This window comes from Rhinatrema bivittatum, chromosome 2, assembly GCF_901001135.1.
Source record: "Rhinatrema bivittatum chromosome 2, aRhiBiv1.1, whole genome shotgun sequence".
NCBI classification, from domain to species: Eukaryota; Metazoa; Chordata; class Amphibia; order Gymnophiona; family Rhinatrematidae; genus Rhinatrema; species Rhinatrema bivittatum.
Genome location: NC_042616.1, coordinates 821422382 through 821443563, shown reverse-complemented (window position 1 = coordinate 821443563; position 21182 = coordinate 821422382). Strand labels below are relative to the sequence as shown.

At 44.8% G+C, this 21182-nt stretch overlaps 1 protein-coding gene across 5 annotated transcripts in view; it reads right to left on the bottom strand.

The window, feature by feature from the left end:
- The window catches only part of MAPK15 (mitogen-activated protein kinase 15), a 362466-nt gene that overhangs the window by 272177 nt on the left and 69107 nt on the right, over window positions 1–21182 (bottom strand). For all 5 annotated transcript variants that reach the window (XM_029592333.1, XM_029592334.1, XM_029592335.1 and 2 more), the window contains 2 exons: window positions 18512–18602; window positions 9540–9670 (listed from right to left, as the gene is read on the bottom strand). In XM_029592333.1, the coding sequence (XP_029448193.1) occupies window positions 9540–9670; window positions 18512–18602 (222 nt within the window). The remainder of the gene's footprint in view (window positions 1–9539; window positions 9671–18511; window positions 18603–21182) is intronic.

The following is a 21182-nucleotide window of genomic DNA, read 5'->3' as shown; positions in this document are numbered from 1 at the left end:
GAATAGGCCCTGATGCCCTCTGACATTTGCAGCCCCTGTAGTAAATATGAACACACTTTGGTTTTCTTAACCCATCTTGAGATGGTCTCCCCCTTTCATGTGCCACTGAATAACACAATCATTCTATCAGAATTGCAAAATTCACTTATCTTTAAATATTCTCTTACACATTTCTTCACATCTAAGAACTTTAAAGATTGCAGGCCCCTACAAGCCTTCTCATCAAAAGGTGGTAATATTATGGGCCAATTTAAATGGAATGCTGAAGCTTCCTTATGTAATAGGTCTCAGCATTATCGAATCCTCACTAAGTGGATAAGTGCAAGGTGATGCATATAGGGAAAAATAACCCATGCTATAGTTACACAATGTTAGGTCCCATATTAGGAGTTACCATCCAAGAAAGAGATCTAGGTGTCATAGTGGATAACACATTGAAATCGTCGGCTCAGTGTGCTGCGGCAGTCAAAAAAGCAAACAGAATGTTGGGAATTATTAGAAAGGGAATGATGAATAAATCGGAAAATGTCATAATGCCTCTGAATCGCTCCATGGTGAGACCGCACCTTGAATACTGTGTACAATTCTGGTCGCTGCATCTCAAAAAAGATATAATTGCGATGGAGAAGGTACAGAGAAGGGCAACCAAAATGATAAAGGGGATGGAACAGCTCCCCTATGAGGAAAGACTAAAGAGGTTAGGACTTTTCAGCTTGGAGAAGAGACGGCTGAGGGGGGATATGATAGAGGTGTTTAAAATCATAAGAGGTCTAGAACGGGGGTAGATGTGAATCGGTTATTTACTCTTTTGGATAGTAGAAAGACTAGGGGGCACTCCATGAAGTTAGCATGGGACACATTTAAAACTAATCGGAGAAAGTAATTTTTCACTCAACGCACAATTAAACTCTGGAATTTGTTGCCAGAGGATATGATTAGTTCAGTTAGTGTAGCTGTATTTAAAAAAAGATTGGATAAGTTCTTAGAGGAGAAGTCCATTACCTGCTATTAATTAAGTTGACTTAGAAAATAGCCACTGCTGTTACTAGCAACAGTAGCATGGAATAGACTTAGTGTTTGGGTAATTACCAAGTTCTTATGGCCTGGATTGGCCACTGTTGGAAACAGGATGCTGGGCTTGATGGACCCTTGGTCTGACCCAGTATGGCATGTTCTTATGTTACCTTAGAAAGGGACTCTTCAAGACAAGACTACAACACCAAAATGCATCTTACTGAAGTAACTGACAATAAAAATGTAGTTTTCAATGTCAAATCCTTCCAAGTCACTTATAACGCCTCATAAGGAGGGCTTGCTAATTCACTTACTACCAAATTCAAATTCCTTAACAGTATCATAGACCACACTGTAGGATTAAGCGTTTAACTCCTTGTCGAAAAACGTGAAACAATCTAGATGTCCCCTTAAGCTTTTCACTTAATGCAAATCGCTGCAACATGTACCTTTAAAAATTCAAGGCCATGCCCTTGTCAAGACTTTTCTGTATGAGGTCTAGAACGGGTAGATGTGAATCGGTTATTTACTCTTTCGGATAATAGAAAGACTAGGGGGCACTCCATGAAGTTAGCAAGTAGCACATTTAAAACTAATCGGAGAAAGTTCTTTTTTACTCAACGCACAATTAAACTCTGGAATTTGTTGCCAGAGGATGTTGTTAGTGCAGTTAGTGTAGCTGGGTTTAAAAAAGGTTTGGATAAGTTCTTGAGGGAGAAGTCCATTAATTGCTATTAATCAAGCTGACTTGGGGAATAGCCACTGTTATTACTGGCATCAGTAGCATGGGATCTACTTAGTGTTTGGGTACTTGCCAGGTTCTTATGGCCTGGATTGGCCACTGTTGGAAACAGGATGCCAGGCTTGACATAAGAACATAAGAAAATGCCATACTGGGTCAGACCAAGGGTCCATCAAGCCCAGCATCCTGTTTCCAACAGTGGCCAATCCAGGCCATAAGAACCTGGCAAGTACCCAAAAACTAAGTCTATTCCATGTAACCATTGCTAATGGCAGTGGCTATTCTCTAAGTGAACTTAATAGCAGGTAATGGACTTCTCCTCCAAGAACTTATCCAATCCTTTTTTAAACACAGCTATACTAACTGCACTAACCACATTCTCTGGAAACAAATTCCAAAGTTTAATTGTGCGTTGAGTAAAAAAGAACTTTCTCCAATTAGTTTTAAATGTGCCCCATGCTAACTTCATGGAGTGTCCCCTAGTCTTTCTACTATCCGAAAGAGTAAATAACCGATTCACATCTACCCGTTCTAGACCTCTCATGATTTTAAACACCTCTATCATATCCCCCCTCAGTCGTCTCTTCTCCAAGCTGAAAAGTCCTAACCTCTTTAGTCTTTCCTCATAGGGGAGTTGTTCCATTCCCCTTATCATTTTGGTAGCCCTTCTCTGTACCTTCTCCATCGCAATTATATCTTTTCTGAGATGCGGCGACCAGAATTGTACACAGTATTCAAGGTGCGGTCTCACCATGGAGCGATACAGGGGCATTATGACATTTTCCGTTTTATTCACCATTCCCTTTCTAATAATTCCCAACATTCTGTTTGCTTTTTTGACTGCCGCAGCATGCTGAACCGACGATTTCAATGTGTTATCCACTATGACACCTAGATCTCTTTCTTGGGTTGTAGCACCTAATATGGAACCCAACATTGTGTAATTATAGCATGGGTTATTTTTCCCTATATGCATCACCTTGCACTTATCCACATTAAATTTCATCTGCCATTTGGATGCCCAATTTTCCAGTCTCACAAGGTCTTCCTGCAATTTATCACAATCTGCTTGTGATTTAACTACTCTGAACAATTTTGTGTCATCTGCAAATTTGATTATCTCACTCGTCGTATTTCTTTCCAGATCATTTATAAATATATTGAACAGTAAGAGTCCCAATACAGATCCCTGAGGCACTCCACTGTCCACTCCCTTCCACTGAGAAAATTGTCCATTTAATCCTACTCTCTGTTTCCTGTCTTTTAGCCAGTTTGCAATCCACGAAAGGACATCGCCACCTATCCCATGACTTTTTACTTTTCCTAGAAGCCTCTCATGAGGAACTTTGTCAAACGCCTTCTGAAAATCCAAGTATACTATATCTAACGGTTCACCTTTATCCACATGTTTATTAACTCCTTCAAAAAAGTGAAGCAAATTTGTGAGGCAAGACTTGCCCTGGGTAAAGCCATAATTAGCCCAGGAGGAACTAGGGTAAGGTGCCGCTGAACTTCCCTCTCCCAGGGAGGGTGCCACCCCGGAATTGCTCAGGTCTGAGATGCTGCCAGATAAGGTTGTGGCTGACCCATCCTCCGACTGGGAGGGTCCAGACTTGGAAAAGTTCTGAGAGTCCAGTCTTCCCTGGGCTTCCTCACAGTGCTGACATAGGAAAGATTCCAGGTCAGACTGCGCAGCACTAATATGGCAGGCAGCACACTTAGCTTGTGTACTCAGCCAGATAGTGTCTCTCAAGCGCACACAGACCCTCCTCAGCACGTAAATCTAAGCGGCCGGTTGTGCATGTAGTTATGCACACAGTTATATGCCCAGGAGTACACAGCCTGCACTGTGCGTACCGACGGACAGTGGAGGGAAATGGTGCCGCAACAAACCGCACGCAAGATGGTGCCACCTCGGCCCGCCACGTGAAGTACCCACCAAGCGTGAAGTGGGGCCTAGCCCATTTGCAGGCTGCTCAACCTGCTCGGAAACCCCTTTCCTTCGCCCTATCGGGAACGAGATCGGTACGGCGCGCCGAGCAAGGAGACTGGGGGAAAGACTTACCGAAGCCCTTCCATCTCTCTAGATAGGAGGAGTTCTCTAGTTACCTAGGCTCAGCACTTACCGGCTGAGTACAGAGACGGTCTCCGGCTGCAGGAGGAGAGGGATTAAGCCGACACCGCCGGGCTCGGCTTCCTGCACCCACAACCTTTCAAATGCTTTAGCAGAAAAATCCATGCCGGGAACTGGCTACCAGACCAAGGCAAACCTCTGAGGGATCTCGGAAATCACCTCAGGAATTCTCGACTGGGGGAGGGACCCTTAGGTATCACCGCAGGAAAGTGGGACTCGATCTTTCTCCCAGTTTAGAGGTAAAATTTGAATTTCTTCCAACTAGTACTGCAATCCTGCTAAACACCGCTGCTAGTGCAGGGATAGCGTGTCCACATCTGCTAGGAGATGGAGACATACTGAATGGCTGAAATCACTGCAGGGGTATATCTAGGGCAACATCAGCTTTGAAACCTGATTCCGACTCCATCTGCCAGCAGGGGAGCACATAAACCATTGGTCCTGAGTCCATCTGCCTACATGCTAGGAAAACGAGGGTTATCTTCTCTTGTCAACTGTTTTTTGGGTTTTTTTTACTACTTAACCTACCACATTCAGGAGATGGGAGCCAGAATGGAAACCCTTGGGTTAGTGGGCTTGGTTTGAGCCCTGACAGGAGGTGATGAGCTTTCACACTGTCAATGGCACGCTTCGCTGCAAGGCTTATCAACTGCAGGAGCTCAGAGAGTAAGCAGATGGTCCTTTTTAGAAAGGGGCTTGCTGAAACTACACATGCAATGCTCTCCCAGAGAAAACAAACCCTATCAGATGGGTAGCGAGCTGTGTTGCTGTCCTGGCTTACTTCACTGCAGAGACAAATTCACAGGAGCTTGGGACCATTAAGATAAATTTGACTGAAAAATAGTTTAAGCACTATATCACAAACATGAAATAGCCATAAAAATTCTCTTTAATTAAAAAGCTGGGTCAAGGCTTGTCGACAACCGTCCAATAACAGAAGGTAGAGAGCACAGGCTGTATCTGGTTCCATGCATGAACATGCATACAGGCGATGTCATTAAAAATAAAAACTGGTGGATGAAGAGACTAAACCCACATGTTCTTGACTGGTGGAGCAGAAACATAGAAACATAGAAATGACGGCAGAAGAAGACCAAACGGCCCATCTAGTCTGCCCAGCAAGCTACGCACTTTATCCATTTTTTTCCCCTTTTTTTTCTCTCCCACCTGTTACTATTGGCTTCCAGTACCCTCCAGCCCTAATTCCCCTCCACCCCACCACCAATTTAGAGAGCAGCGCTGTATCTGCATCCAAGTGAACGTCCAGCTCAATTAGGGGTAGCAACCGCTGTAACAAGCAGGCCACACCCTTACCCCATACTCTTACCCACCCCTGTTTTTATTTTTTTATTTTTTTGAGATAGCAGCCCTCCATCCTTCCGCTCTGTGAAGGTGGAACACCAACTACTGGCCACTGGCATCCCGCTCCGTGAATGCCTCTGTGGCTACTGCCGCTCCGTGCAGTGTTTGAATGCCTCCTCTTTATTCACGCCCTCTAGACTTGATGGATCCACAGTTTTTATCCCACGCCCCTTTGAAGTCGTTCACAGTTTTAGACTTCACCACTTCCTCCGGAAGGGCATTCCAGGCATCCACCACCCTTTCCGTGAAGAAATACTTCCTGACATTGGTTCTTAGTCTTCCTCCCTGGAGCCTCAGCTCGTGACCTCTGGTTCTGCTGATTTTTTTCCCACGGAAAAGGTTTGTCGTTGTCTTTGGATCATTAAAGTTTTTCAAGTATCTGAAAGTCTGAATCATATCACCCCTGCTCCTCCTATCCTCCAGGGAGTACATATTTAGATTGTTCAATCTCTCCTCGTATGTCATCCAATGAAGACCCTCCACCTTCCTGGTCGCCCTTCTCTGTACCACTTCCATCTTGTCCTTGTCTCTTTGTAGATACGGTCTCCAGAACTGAACACAGTACTCCAGGTGAGGCCTCACCAAGGACCTGTACAAGGGGATAATCACTTCCCTTTTCTTACTCGATATTCCTCTCTCTATGCAGCCCAGCATTCTTCTGGCTTTTGCTATTGCCTTGTCGCATTGTTTCGCAGGCTTCATATCATTAGACACTATCACCCCAAGGTCTCTCTCCTGCTCCGTGCACATCAGCCCTTCTCCCCCCAGCGAATATAGTTCATTCGGATTTCCACTCCCCATATGCATGACTCTGCACTTCTTGGCATTGAATCTCAGCTGCCATATCTTCAACCACTCTTCCAGCTTCCTTAAATCCCGTCTCATTCTCTCCACTCCTTCCGGCGTGTCCACTCTGTTGCAGATCTTAGTGTCATCCGCAAAAAGACAAACCTTACCTTCTATCCCGTCCGCAATGTCGCTCACAAATATATTGAACAGGACCGGTCCCAACACCGATCCTTGTGGTACACCACTTAAAACCTCCCTCTCTTCAGAGAGAGCTCCATTTACCATCACACATTGTCTTCTGTCCGTCAACCAGTTTGCAATCCAGGTCACCACCTCGGCACTCACTCCTAAGCTTCTCATTTTATTCACCAGTCTCCTGTGCGGGACTGTATCAAAAGCTTTGCTGAAATCCAAGTAGATGACATCGAGCGCTCTTCCTTGATCCAATTCCTTGGTTACCCAGTCAAAAAAGTCAATCAGATTTGTCTGACAGGATCTTCCCCTGGTGAATCCATGCTGCCTCTGGTCCAGCAATTCTCCCGACTGTAGATAGTTCACTATTCTCTCTTTCAACAGTGTCTCCAATACTTTTCCCACCACCGAAGTGAGGCTAACCGGTCTGTAGTTACCAGCCTCCTCTTTGTTCCCACTCTTGTGAAGCGGAACCACCACAGCTCTTCTCCAATCACTCGGCACCATTCCCCTTTCTAGGGATCTATTGAACAGGTCACACAGCGGACCCGCCAGCACATCTCTGAGCTCCCTCAGTATCCTGGGATGAACCTCATCAGGTCCCATGGCTTTGTCTACTTTCAGTTTCCCCAGCTCTTCCCATACATTTTCTACTGTAAATGGAGTTACATCTACTCCACTCCCCTCCAGTATCTTGTTAACTAGGGACGGTCCTTCTCCAGGGTCCTCCTTCGTGAACACAGAACAGAAGTATTCGTTTAATATTTCTGCCATTTCTTCGTCTCTCTCCACACATTGATCCTTTCCACCTTTCAATTTCACTATACTACTTTGAACTTTTCTCTTTTCACTGATGTATCTGAAAAATGTTTTGTCACCTCTCTTTACCTCCTTGGCAATCCTCTCTTCTGCTTGACCTTTTGTTCTCTTGATTAATTTCTTCGTCTCCCTCAGTTCTACCAGATATTCTTCTTTGTGCTCCTCTCTTTGGGATCTTTTGTATTTTTTGAATGCTGTTCTTTTAGCCTTTATTTTGTCAGCCACCTCCTTTGAGAACCAGATAGGTTTCATTTTTCTTTTGCTTTTCTTTACTTTTCTAACATATAGATTAGTTGACTTGGCAATTGCTCCTTTTAGATTGGTCCACTGTTGATCCACATCTCTCACATTCTCCCAGCCTTTTAGTTCTTCCTCCAGGTACTTCCCCATTTCATCAAAGTTTGTGTTTTTGAACTGCAGAACTCGGGTTTTTGTGCTTCTTTTCCGTATCTTTTTTGTGATATTAAACCATACCGTTTGGTGATCACTGGTGCTGAGGTGGGCGCCCACTTGGACATCAGAGATGTTATCTCCATTAGTGAGCACTAAGTCAAGTATTGCTCCTTCTCTCATGGGTTCCATAACCATTTGTTTGAACAAAGCTACTTGCAGGGCATCCACTATTTCTCTACTATTATTAGATTCTGCAGATGGGATTCTCCAGTCTACATCTGGCATATTAAAGTCTCCAACTATCACCACTTCTCCCTTCTTTCCTATCCTGTGGATGTCTTCAACCAGATCTCTGTCCAGCTCTTCCTTTTGGTTTGGAGGCCTGTAAACCACTCCAATAAAAATGGATGTCCCATCTTTTTTTAGATTGGCCCATAGTGCTTCTTCATTGCCCCATCTTCCTTGCAGCTCCGATGCTTGGATATTGTTTCTGACAAAGAGCCACTCCTCCCCCTTTCCTGTCCTCTCTGTCTTTCCTTAACAAGTTATAGCCCGGTATTGCCGTATCCCAGTCATGAGATTCCGTAAACCACGTTTCCGTGACAGCAACAACGTCCAAGTCCGCCTCCACCATTAGGGCTTGCAGATCTGGGATTTTATTGCCCAAACTACGAGCATTTGTGCTCATAGCTTTCCAGCTTTCTTCATTCAGGTTACTGCTGTTTCTGGACTCCTTTTGTGACCTCTTTAGTTGAGTTTTGTTATCCACTTTTCCCTTTGCCTTTGTGTAAGGGAAAGGATTAGTGCCTCTGATGGCAGAGTCATCCATCACAGTGAGCTTATTCCTTTGGTTTCTGATCTGGAATTTCTGTGTGCATTGGGTTTTTTCTCTCTTTTCAGATAATATTTCAATCTTTTCCTCAAGAACTTCTTCAGTATTTAATACAGAGAAGGCATTTTGTACTTGTTGCACTTGATACAGTGTGTGTCTCTGCATCACAGGTCTGATTCTACCAGAGCCCACTATAATTCTGTATTTTGAGTTCCTTAATGCTCTATGTGAGTGAGAGGGTAATCTTGTGGGCTGCACAGCTGTCAAGAATGGGTGTCTGTGGGTCACAGGTCTTATCCTGCCTGAGCCTACTGTAAACCCCTTTGGTTTTGACTTTTGGTTTTTATGTGGTAATGTGGGATTAACTCCTGAATTATATAAAGTGGGTGAAACTTTCTTTATTGCTTCCAATTCAGCATTATCTTCAGCCAGCTCTTTTTTCAAGGAAGACAGTTCTGAGCATTTAGGGCAAGCCCTAAGTTTCCAGATGACTTCCCTGACAATAAATGCTTCACAATGGTTACATTGGATAGTCCTCATTTTGATAAATTTATCTGATGGATAACACCTAAGGAACAACTAAATTACCAATTTATCCTGTTGCCAATTGTATTTAGGTAGACTATATTAGAACAACCAACCTAGGGGTGGGTGGGAAGCAGACAGAATAGCAAAATTAAAGCTTTGTAAAAAGGCTTAATTTAAAGAAATCTTAGCTTTGCCAAGTAAGTTGGACTGTAGTCTCTCCTCTCTCTTTCAAAGCAGACTGACTAGAGCTGGCCCGATCACCTACTATGATGCACAAGTCACCTGTTAAGTGTCTGTTAAAAACTCCCTCTTTTTTTTTTGGTATATTTTTTGACAAAGAAGGAGCCATTTATGCGCAATGATTCCTGTCAGTAAAGTAGCAGAGATGCTTAGATAGAGAGTCTCTCCCCAGTTCCTGATTTCCATCCTTGACACTGCAGGAAATACAAAGGGAGAGTCTGCCTATTCTGATTCCCTACTGTTGATGCAGGGTTATGGAGAAAGAACTTTTTTCCACCATCATTCTCCTGAATCCCATCACTAACACTGCAGGCGATGGTGAGAGAAAAAAGTCTGCCCTCCCTCCCAGTACTCACCCCTTATACTGATGCAGAAAATAATTCCTCTCTCCCCCAACCCCATTATCAGGAAAATATGGATCCCCCTTCCCTGATTCTCATCACTAAAAGGGATCCTGTGGGAGACCGTGTCCCCCAAGCTATAGAATTACTTACCTTCTGATCCCTGTGAATGACGTTACCAGAATGAAGAAATTTGGTGGCTTTTAGCAGCTGGTACAAAATGTAACGCTTGTGAATGTCTTTCAGCAAATTCCCTTTCTTTATCACTGCATGTAAATCCGTATCTGTAAGAGTCAATATCTTTGGTCACATTACTGCCAGCCCATATGCTCTCTCTAAACTATCCAAGAAAGCAGTCAACCTCCCCCATCTTGGAACCTCCCCACCACTGGACATTTCTAACTCTAACATACATAGAGAACCTATTCTGTCGGAAGATGACTTGGATATTACTGCACATTTTGTTTTAAATAACCTAATGGTGAGATAATAGCAAGTTTGCTTACCGTAAACGGTGTTTTCCGTAGAAAGCAGATGAATTAGCCATGCTGTCTGGGTATGTCTTCCATGCCACTAGATGGCGGAGCTCTCAGTCTAGCAAAGTCTTTCAGATATGTGCTCCCTCTTATATCTTCTCTGATATACCTCAGGCTCCTCAGTCAGTATCAAAGCAAGTGAAGTATGCTGGAACTGTCAGGAGAGGTGGGCTGGTCAGCATGGCTAATTCATCTGCTAGCTACAGAAAACACTGTTTATGGTAAGCAAACTTGCTCTTTTCATGTAGATAAGCAGCTGAATTAGCCATGCTATCTGGGAGTCCCCAGCTGACGTATTGAACATGTGAGAGTTAATTAGAAGTGTAGCTCAATACCAAAGTTTGTGGCGGACAGCTCCTATAAAGGCTGTGTGTGTGAGGTATGTGTGCTCTTCTATAAAATAGTCCGGCCCATTATTGCGTCATCCTTTGCCTGTTTAAGCAGTAATGGGATGTGAAAGTGTGCAGCGAGGACCATGTCGTCGCTTTGCAAATGTCTATGATCGGAACATCATGTAGATGAGCCATTGAGGCCGCTAGTGTACGTACTTGGTGCGCTTTCAGAATTGTAGGTAGAGTTTGCGAGCGTTGCTGGTAGCAAAAATGAATGCAATTTGATATCCAGATGGATAGAGTTCTTTTTGTTACTGGACGTCCTTGGGCGTTCGGATTGAAGGGTAGAAAAAGTTGAGAAGGTCTGGTAGGAGAATGGGTGCGCTGCTTATAGTAGGCTAGCGCACGTTTGCAGTCCAAAGTGTGGAGTTTTTTCTCATTAACCGTCGCATGAGGTTTTGGATAAAAAATGGGTAAGGTTATGGTTTGGTTGATGTGAAAACTGGAAATCACCTTTGGCAAGAATTTGGGGTGAGTTCGTAAAGTCACCTTGTCATGGTAAAATTAAAGATAAGGGGGTTAGTGGACTAAGGCTTGTAACTCACTAACCTGTCGTGCAGAAGTCAAAGCTACCAGAAAAAATACTTTCCATGATAGTGTGGCGATGATGGTGCCCCTGGTGGCAGGTCCTCAGCGGTGACTTCAAGCTCGGGGCTAATTATCAAGGACTGCTTCCACAAAGTCCTTTATAGCAGATCCTTTCTTGAAGTTTCTCCCAGGAGACAGGAGTAGAGGATAACCATAAGGCAAGGAGGCTATGGGTCAGCACCACTTGTGAGGGAAGGTTCTCGTACAACTAGGCCCCTGAGACCAAACTTCCCTCATTCTCCACTAGAGTAAGGGTCACCCCCCGGGCAGCCCTTTAAAACAACATATTACATTCAGGCAGAAGCTTCTTATGTATTGAAGTTTATTAATTAAACAAAACTCCACAGAAAGGAAAAACACTCAACATAAACAGTATTACCAGACCTGCATTACCAAGCAGTAACTGGGAGCTTGCGGGTTTGATACCCTTTAAGCCCTGATTCACTAATCCCCCAAAACATCCAAGCTTCTCACTCTGAATTTCTAGTATATGTTCCCCTGCACAACATGTGGGCAAAGTAGGTTTTTCCCCCAGTACCTTATACTTCCCCCAAGCATAACACAGTACTGAAACCTCCCCCACTGCAGGAACGTCTCCTTAGGCCAGCTGCCAGGTCCTAATTACCTCTTTTCCTCCAGCTGACTTCATTAAGTAAAACTACTCTTTTCACTGCCACAAGCTCCCCTGGCTTGTACAGTCCTAAAACCATTTTATATTCTTCCTTTTTACCTTATACTTCGTTCCAAACCCCACAATAAGCATTCTCCACATTTGCATAAGCCTTCCTACCTCAGCTTCTTCAACGCCACCGAAGCTAATCCCTCTAATTAACCCTCAAGGCACTGCTGACGACACTTATGCATATCCCCTGTTACACAGCCCTTAAGAGTGAAGGAATCCTGTTAGAGCTGACGTAGCCTTTAGTGGAAAAGGGTCTACCTGGGCACCATCCCCCTGCCTCAGGCTTTAGATGTTACTTGCCTTGCCTTCCCTCCAGCTCTCCTCTCTCCCTCCTTTGGAAGGCTACTCTCTTTATGTCAGATAGAGTGCCCCTCCCTAGGAAGAAAACCGCCCTTGTGTTTCCCTGCCCCCAACCCTTCCTGAGGCTGACTACCAGGGCACCTGGGAAATGTAGTTTCCTTCCTGCAAAGTAACAGTCCCTTTGAGGAAAACACCTCAAAGTTATACAGCACAGAGACTCTGCTCTGGCTCAACTCATCACAATAGGTATCGGAGATGACAAGTGTCTACTGGTTCAAAGGGTGGAAGCATTAGTTGTTCAAAGACGATATTAACATTTATTTATTTATTTTTGTATACCGGTGTTCGATTTACACATCACATCGGTTTACATGTAGCTTGGCAGTGCAAGAGGAAAGGTATTTCCTTTTGCCGGGTACAAAATACAGCAGAGATAATAAATATAAGGTCATAGTGGTAACTTGAGTAACAAACAGTGCTAGTGTTGGCAGAAATCCCACAGTACCGGTGGTTTCTGTAAAGGTGTACGTAGACGTAAGGCACCCTTCGTGAATCTGGATACTAGCCCATGACATGAGATGGGACCTCTGTTAAGAGGTTTGTGGTAAGCTGCTATAGTGCTTAAATGGACACGAAGCGAGGATGTTGCAAGGTCTCTTGTGTAGAGAAGGTGGAGTTAGGACAGAAGTTGTTCAGGTGAACAGGTTAATGGGTCAATACCCATGGTCGAACACCAGGAAGCATAGCGTGCCCATTTCCTATTGTAATTAATTCTTATTGACTATTTCCTAGAGGACAGTAAGATATCTTGAAGATCAGGCAAAATGTCTAGGTGTTGGTATGCGATCCGTTCAATCTCCACGCCATGAGGTGTAGGGATGAGTGAAGAGGGTGAAGAAGAGATCCCTTGTCCTGGGTGAGTAGCTGGGGGTTGCTGCCCAGGGGTATTGGGTCGCAAATAGATAGGTGCAATAGGTAGCTGTACCAGGGTTGTCTGGGCCACGCTGGTGCTATTAAAATTAGATCCGCTCGGTCTTCAATGCATCTCTGGATCATATGGGATATGAGTGGAATCGGCGGGAACGCATAAAGGAGGTCGTGAGACCAACTTACTAGAAAGGCATCCGGGGCGAGTCGATGAGGGCTCGGGTAGACTGAACAAAAGGTTTCCAGTTTCCTGTTGTTCTCTGTTGCAAAGAGGTCAATAGTAGGGAGACCCCATATGGAGAAGATGTGTTGAGCTACTGTCTGGTCTAGTTCCCACTCATGGGGATGAAAAATTCTGCTGAGTTTGTCTGCTCTGGCGGTTTGGATGCTGGATAGATAAGAGAGAAATGCACTGCTGGTGAGCCTATTCCAGGATCAGGACAGTTTCCTTGCAAAGATTCCAAGAACCGGACCCTCCTTCCTTGTTTATGTAGAACATTGTCACCTGGTTGTCTATGTGAATCATTACTACCTTTCCTAGTAAAGATTCTTCGGAGGCTCAAAGGGCGTTTCTCACTGCTTTGAGCTCTAGGAGGTTTGTGTGTTGTGTTCTTTCGTACACAGTCCATAGACCTTGAGTCATTAAGTGATCCAGATGAGCTCCCCAAACTTTCGGGGACGCATCTGTGGTGAGTATTATCTGATGTTGAAGGGGTCGTAAGGGCGAACCCGTCTGTAGGGTTGACGGAAAAAGCCACCACTGGAGGTATTTTTTCATACTGTTAGTCAAGGTAACTGGAGTAGACAGTGGATGCAGGAATTGAATCCATTGTGACTTTAGGCCCCATTGTAGGCGACGCATGTGTAGACGTGTGTATGGGACCACATATATGGATGCTGCCATGTGTCCCAGAATAGTTAGTATCTGGCGAGCTGGTGCTGATGTGCTGTGCAGTAGATCCGTAGCTAGAGTGGAGAGGGCTAAAACTCTCGGATGAGGGAGGAAAGCCTTGTCCTGAATCGTGTCAATGAAGGCGCCTGTGAATTGTAATGTCTGAGTGGGTTCTAGGTTTGACTTTTCGTAATTGATGTGTAGACCTAGGTTGTTGAGGCAGGAAATCGTAAGGAGAAGATTGGATCTCAGTAGGTCTCGATTGGGTGCTACCAGAAGCCAATCATCCAGATAAGGGAATATCTGCACCCCCTAATGACGAAGGTGCGCCACCGCCACTGTGAGACATTTGGTAAAGATTCTGGGGTCAGAAGAAAGACCGAATGGAAGGACTGTGTATTGGAAGTGTTGGTTGTCCACTTGGAAGCAGAGGTACCGCCAGGAACTTGGGTGCATTGGGATATGTGCATACGCATCTTTCAGATCTAGCGAGCACATCCAATCCCCTGATTGAAGATAGGGAAGGATGGATTTGAGCGAAGTCATTTTGAATTTCTCTCTGTAGAGGTGTTTGTTGAGGGAACGCAGATCTAAGATCGGACGCAGACCTCCCGATTTCTTGGGAATTAGGAAATATTGGGAGTAGAATCCCTGATAGAATTCTTTGGAAGGTAATTTCTGAATGCAATTGTTGTGCAGAAGCATTTGAATTCTTTCAATAGAGGTTCTTTGTGAGATGTTAATTGCTTCTGTGGTACCCAATGTGGAAGGGTCGGGAGGGATGAAAAATGAAGGGTGTAACCCTGGCGTATGATTGATAGGACCTATTGGTTCATGGTTATTTGATTCCAGGCTGGTAGATACTTGGTTAATCTGGCTCCCACTGGAGAGGGTTGTTGTGGTGGCAAAAGTATGTTCAAAAACTGGATTGAGGCTTTGCGGGTGGAGGATCCGCCTGCTGGCGTGGTGGACGAGCAGCCCTTGCACACTGACGTAGTGCCTGAGACTGATAGAATGGTTGCCGAGCGCCTGCTGGTAAGTTGGAGGCTTAAAGTAAAAAAAGGGCTTAAAAGATTTAAAGGGGCCCTCCAGTAGGCCATTGAAGATGTGTAATGATGCCTTGAGGTCGATGGGATGTGAGGAGCGGTCAAGGAAAGGACGGCTGTCTTTTGCTCCTTGAGTTTAGCTACCGTTTCAATAAATTTGTCTCCAAACAAATTTTCGGGATGACAGGGTAAATTTGCCAGTTTTTCATGGACATCGTCCCATATGGTGCTGAATCTCAACCATGCTAAGCATCTCACTGCAACTGCGTTTGCTGAAGATTTTGAGGAAATATCAAATCCCTCATAAATGGATCTTAATAAACGACGAAGACCTTCTTCAATATTATGATATTGAGGAGGAAGAGTGATGTCCGGCGAAGCTTGTTGAATGGACAACTTCAATGTCTGGAGATTCTCAAACAGGTATTGGGCTATGTGGAACTGATAGTTCTGGATGCGTGCATTCAACATCGCAGACTAGAAGGTTTTCTTTGCAAAATCATCCAGTGACATTTGGTCCCGGTGTGGTGGTGTATTAGCATGAATTCTGGATTTTCTGGCTTTTTGCACTGCGGACTCAACTACCACAGAATTATGAGGTAGTTGAACCAATATATGAAAGAAGGAATCTTTCATCCTGTACTTTAAGTCAATTTTCCGTGATGTGGGAGGACTGGTTAGTGGCGTGTCACAGGACTTTTCCATCAGAGTTGTTAAAACTGGGTGCTGTGGGAGGGCCACTAGTTCGGAAGACGTGTCAAAAATCTTCAGTAAACCAAGCATTTCTTGGTGGGGATCAGGAAGTCGATGCGTTTCTACGTTCAACAGTTGACAGACTTTCTCAATAAACTGCGAATACGTCAGGTCTTCTGGAGGCGAAGACGGTTCTGGGGGGTACCTCTGACGGGTCAGAGGGGTAGCCCGTAGATGAGGAATCAGTATCTGATATATTGTGCATCGGAGATGGTGGTTGAATCAGAGGGACCTTTGGTGCTGGTATGACTGGTTCTACTGCAGGTTCTGGCGGGCCCGCAGGTGATGAAGGTGGAATTTGAGACTGTTCTACTGACTATAAAAACTGTGTCAGTATGGTGGTAATTTGAGCCATAGCCTGAAGCTGAAGGTGTCGGCACAAGTTGCGGTGGAGTGGGACGAATCCCTTCCTGTAGTGGCCTCTGTTTCTATGGAGGCGGTCTCAGTGGTAGAAGTTGTGGAATAGCCAGTGGTTGGTCGGGAGCCAGAGGCATTTCCGAGGGAAGGGACGTGGAAGACATTTCTTCCGGTGATGAAGGAGAAGTGAATGATGAACGGAATGGTGAAATATCCCTGTCCAGATCCACTATCGATGATGGCAATGCTTCCCTAGGCTTCTTATGGCCCGAATGGTGTTTTTTGGGTTAGCTGTGGGATGGCTGCTTCGATTGTACACCGACACGCGTCGTTTACGTTGGTGGTGCGTCGGTGTGTCAAGGGTGCATCGCGGTGGTGCCCCTGTGTCGATACGCTGGATGCTTTGACAATGCGCCGGCATGGTATAGCTTCGGCACAGAATCCTCTTTGCGCCAGTGTGCCGATGCTTGGCCTTGCTTCGATGTGGCGACGCTTCGAAGCAGCTTTGGTGCATCAGTCTTCAGGGAGTAGATGTGTCGGTGAGGCATGCGGCTGCGATGCCATCGATGTATCCCCTGCTCCGTGCTCCGATTCCAGCCGGGAGAGCAACTGCGGGTGTCCTGATGTAGGAGGGTCCACAGAGGAAGCCCTCCTCGATGAAGGGGTAGTTTTCTTCCTTTTTGGGCCTGGGGAGGATCGCACCGAGGCCTCAGAAGGGGCATAAGAGCCCGAAGCTTTTAAATGTAAATCTTGCAGTTTAGCAGCCCGCTGATGCTGGGAGCGTGGGGACATGCACAATTTTTCTGGTCATGGGATGGTCCCAGACAGAGATAATACAGAATGTGGTCATCCGTGGCCGACATAATTTTGCCACAGGAGCAAAATTTAAAGCCAGGATGTGGCATGTCTCTGACTGTTGGTAGTTTTTTGAGCAAACCTTGATAGTTAAACGCTTGTTTTCTTTCTTTCCTTTTTCTTCACAAAGTTCTCTCACAGGAGAGCAGAGCTCCGCATGCTAACTGTCACACAGAAAAAAACTGACTGAGGAGCCTGAGGTATATCAGAGAAGATATAAGAGGGAGCACCTAGCTGAAAGACTTTGCTAGACTTAGAGAGCTCCGCCACCTAGTGGCACGGAAGACGTACCCAGACAGCATGGCTAATTCAGCTGCTTATCTACGTGAAAAGAAACGTTGAAAGAGTTAAGGAGGGGTCTTGGACAATAGAAGGAATAATTGTTCTCACAAAGAACTTCAATTCATGGTTTAAAGATGGTGCAGTAGGGTGAAGGGTGAGGTAGGAGGACCACCAGAAGGAGCCCTATAATTGCAGAGTTTCGGAACCTGAGCCCTTCTGCTGCTTGTTCTAATGAGCTACCACAACTCCCCTGCATACTCGACCCTGCCCATGCCAAAGTCATCTACAAATCGAAGTCTACAGCAAGTTACTACCAATGGAGGGGCCTCCCTTTAGGAAGAATCATCAGAGTTATGAGTCAGAGGTCATTATTCAGTGGCACATTTACCTGGGGAAAATCACATATGCAACGTAATCTGGATAGTCAGATAAAGTTCCACATATATCCAGATAAAGTTAAGGCTCCTATTTTACCAACCACATTTATGCACGCAGCTTTACCTGGTCAGTGCTGAATATATATGCACACCGAGTAAAGCTAAGACTGTCCCTACTGATGCTCTTTTTGACTGGATAAATTTTGAGGGCATAGAGAGGCTAACTTTCAAATAATTGTGATTGGCAGCATATGCGCATGTATATGGTCGTGTGTAGATCCGCTGAGTCCTCTCCCTTGATGAGTTACCTCTGATAGCATATTTCAGAGGTCCCAATATTCGAGACCATGTAGTTCATGCCATTTTAAAAGATCCTCCAGTGGAAATACAGCATACTAGGGCAGAACACAAGTCTTGACAACAATGTGATTTCTGTGTGAATGCTATGACAGGACTTGATTGGTCTGATCCAGTCATGGCTTTCAAGATTAAATGAAATGGAAGGTCTCAACAGATTGCAAATCTCAATATGTAGTTATGTGATTCAGTAATTTATGTCAGATGATCAATTAAATCAGTAAGAATGTGACTCATTGAGCATAGAAGTTGCTCAAATACATCCAAAATTAAAGCTCAGATTGTACAATATTGCCTGGACCACAAATATGATTTCATACAATTATCTTGGACCATGGTTGAACAAGTTCAGTGTTCACCTAGAGGAGGGGACATAAAAGAACATTACTGGATCTTTAAATTACACTCATCTCCGCTTGGTTTGAATGAAGAGTTAGACTGATTTTCATTGATCTAATTGTCCTGCAACAGTAGTTTTATTCATTGCTGCTAACAGTCATATTAATAGTTCATTAAGTAACCCTTTTTACAGCTGTGAATCTATTTCAACATTTAAACCTCATTAAGAGTCTTTCTTGATTTGTACCCATAATCAAATATTTCCATTCAACTACCTTCTACTTGAAAAACTTTGAGTCTTCTTATCAATCTTTGTAATAATCCACACATCCAGCCAAGGTAAAGAGGCTGATACAGCCATAGGACTGCTGCTCCCATGCAGAAACCTGAGGAAGTCATACAACTGTATAGGGTTCCACTGTGAAGAATGACTAAATCTTACCCATGTACTCAAAAACCAGGTAAATGTCCTTGTCATTCTGAGCTCTAATGACATTCAGCAGTTTGATGATGTTCTGATGTTCTCCAAACTCCTGCAGAGAAATAAAGCGAGTTTGAGATTTATATAAAAAAGCATTTCAATGACACTTCTTTCCTCATTTTTGGCTCAGTTCCCTAAACTCTAGTTTTGACCTTTGCTGTCTTCTTCCTGTGTCCACCTTATTTCCAGAATGCTATTTTTTCTTTCATTCGCTCTTCTTTGCAGGAATGGAGAGGAATCCTTAGGAATTAAAACTTACAGTGCCTGTTGCCAGTTGAGCTGGAAGAAAACTGCTGGGCCAAAAGAAAGAGACCCTGCCAGGAGTTGGGGGTCTATGAGGTAAAAAGGAAACAAGTGGCAGCAATGAAAAGGAGGTTAGCAAAGGGAGAGAAGGAGGTCTGCCACCTCACCCTCACCCTAGGCCTGCCACTGCCCCACTTCAAATCCATGCAAGCAATGGGGCAAATCCAGGCCTGGATAAGCCTGTTCAGTTGACCTGGGATGAGGTGGAAGTAAAAGAAAGGTTTGTTGCCATACAACTCCTGGCAAGGCATCTTTTTCCTTTGGCCCAGTAGTTTCCACCCATTGCTATGATTTCCAACTCAGAAACTGGCAACAAGTGTAAGATCTGGCACTATATGCTTTCATTCACAACTGCCTAGGGATATTTTCCCCTACTTTACATCTTACCTAGCCCAATCATCACATTGAGAGACCCTTCTGAGCTTTAAATCCAGTCACTAGATGTCAGCATTCAATCTCTGCCCCAATCCCAAGAGCTCTGAACACTGTCCCCGCAATAACTGGGGACAGTGGCCAACACTGAGCTAGGAATCAAGCTCAGAAGCCTCCACATGACAGGTTACAGCACTTAAAGTCTAAGACTGATTCAGCTCCAGGGTTGACACTGAACCACACAGCACAATGATTACTGGAACCCAGACTGGTCCCAACCATAACCCAGCCTGCTACTATACGCCTGCCCACGTGAGGTCCCCCCCTTCAGTCTCGTAACTGCAAAAAATACGAGTGAAAAATAAAACAAACCAAAGGTGAACCCAACATCGTGGGAAGGTGGGCGAGATCCCTGAGGACTAAATCCTGCTGTCCTAGAACACCTGATACAGGTAAGCAACTGCACTTTCTCCTAGGACAAGCAGGATGGTAGTCCTCACATGTAGGTGAGTACAGAACTCAAGACCGCTCCTTTCGACCAGAGAGACCAACAGCGGCTGAACAAGGTGCCAATGGGCACAAACCAAGGACCTGCACTGGCTCCCCATCTCATTCCGTATCCTCTTCAAAACCCTCACCATCATACACAAATCTATTTACAAAAATGACTCCTCGTGGCTCAGCGAACCACTCCAACTCACTCAAATCTGCCCGCCCTACCAGAGCAAACCTTGCTTGCACCCTTCAAGTCCCACCCCTCAAGAAGGCCCGCCTCTCTGCAACTCGGGACCGTGCCCTATCTATTGCCGGTCCAACTCACTGGAACGCCCTGCCCTCCCACCTCCACCTCGAGCCATGCCCACTGAAATTCAGAAAAATACTCAAAACATGGCTCTTCCACCAGGCCTTTCCAGACTAGCCTACCCCCCTCCCACCTACGCCTTCGCTCCTTTCCCCCCCTCGCTGTAAATATGTTCTTTTCATTTTCAATTTTGTAAATATGTTCATATCCCACTCCTCCTCTCCCCTCTTCCTTGTTTGATTTCTCAGGCTCTTCCCTAGAGCCCCTATTCTCTTGTTCTCTGTACTCATTGTTTCCCCCGCCCCCATTCAATGTAATTTCAACCTTTTGTTATGATGTAAACCGATATGATGTGTATTTTAATGTCAGTATAAAAAAAGATGTTAAATAAATAAATAAATAAAAATATCTATCTAGGGTGAGGGCATAATGGCTAGGCGCTCTCTCTCATCCCCCCAGTGGTTGTACGTAGGAAATACCACATTCTGCACTTATCTCAAAGTGCGAAAAAGTTATCGCAGTTTGCGGTAACTTAGCTCTTCGCATAGGTATTAACGCAAATTGCAATAAAGTGCCTTTTTCTATCGCAGGCGATATTTCGCTGTACGTAACCAGATCAGTCCAGACCAGACCGGGGTACAAATTATATCGCAATGACAGAGAGGAGCACTCGGGAGGAGGCGCTTTATGTCCGGGATGGCATAGAGTCGCTTTATGTCCGGGATGGCATAGAGTCCAACAGGATAAACATCCTGCATGAGACTAAATACAAAATTGAATCTTTATGGGTAGAAATCCTTTGTGTGTCGGGGAAGACTATAGTATACCCCTAGTATAGGGGTATACTATAGTGTCGGGGAAGACTATAGTATACCCCTAGTGATAGGGGTATACTACCGTCCACCTGGTCAAGATGGTGAGATGGACAGTGAAATGCTAAGAGAAATTAGGGAAGCTAACCAAATTGGTAGTGCGGTAATAATGGGAGACTTCAATTACCCCAATATTGACTGGGTAAATGTATCATCGGGTCACGCTAGAGAGATAACTTTCCTGGATGGAATAAATGATAGCTTTATGGAGCAATTGGTTCAGGAACCGATGAGTGAGGGAGCAATTTTAGATCTAATTCTCAGTGGAGCACAGGACTTGGTG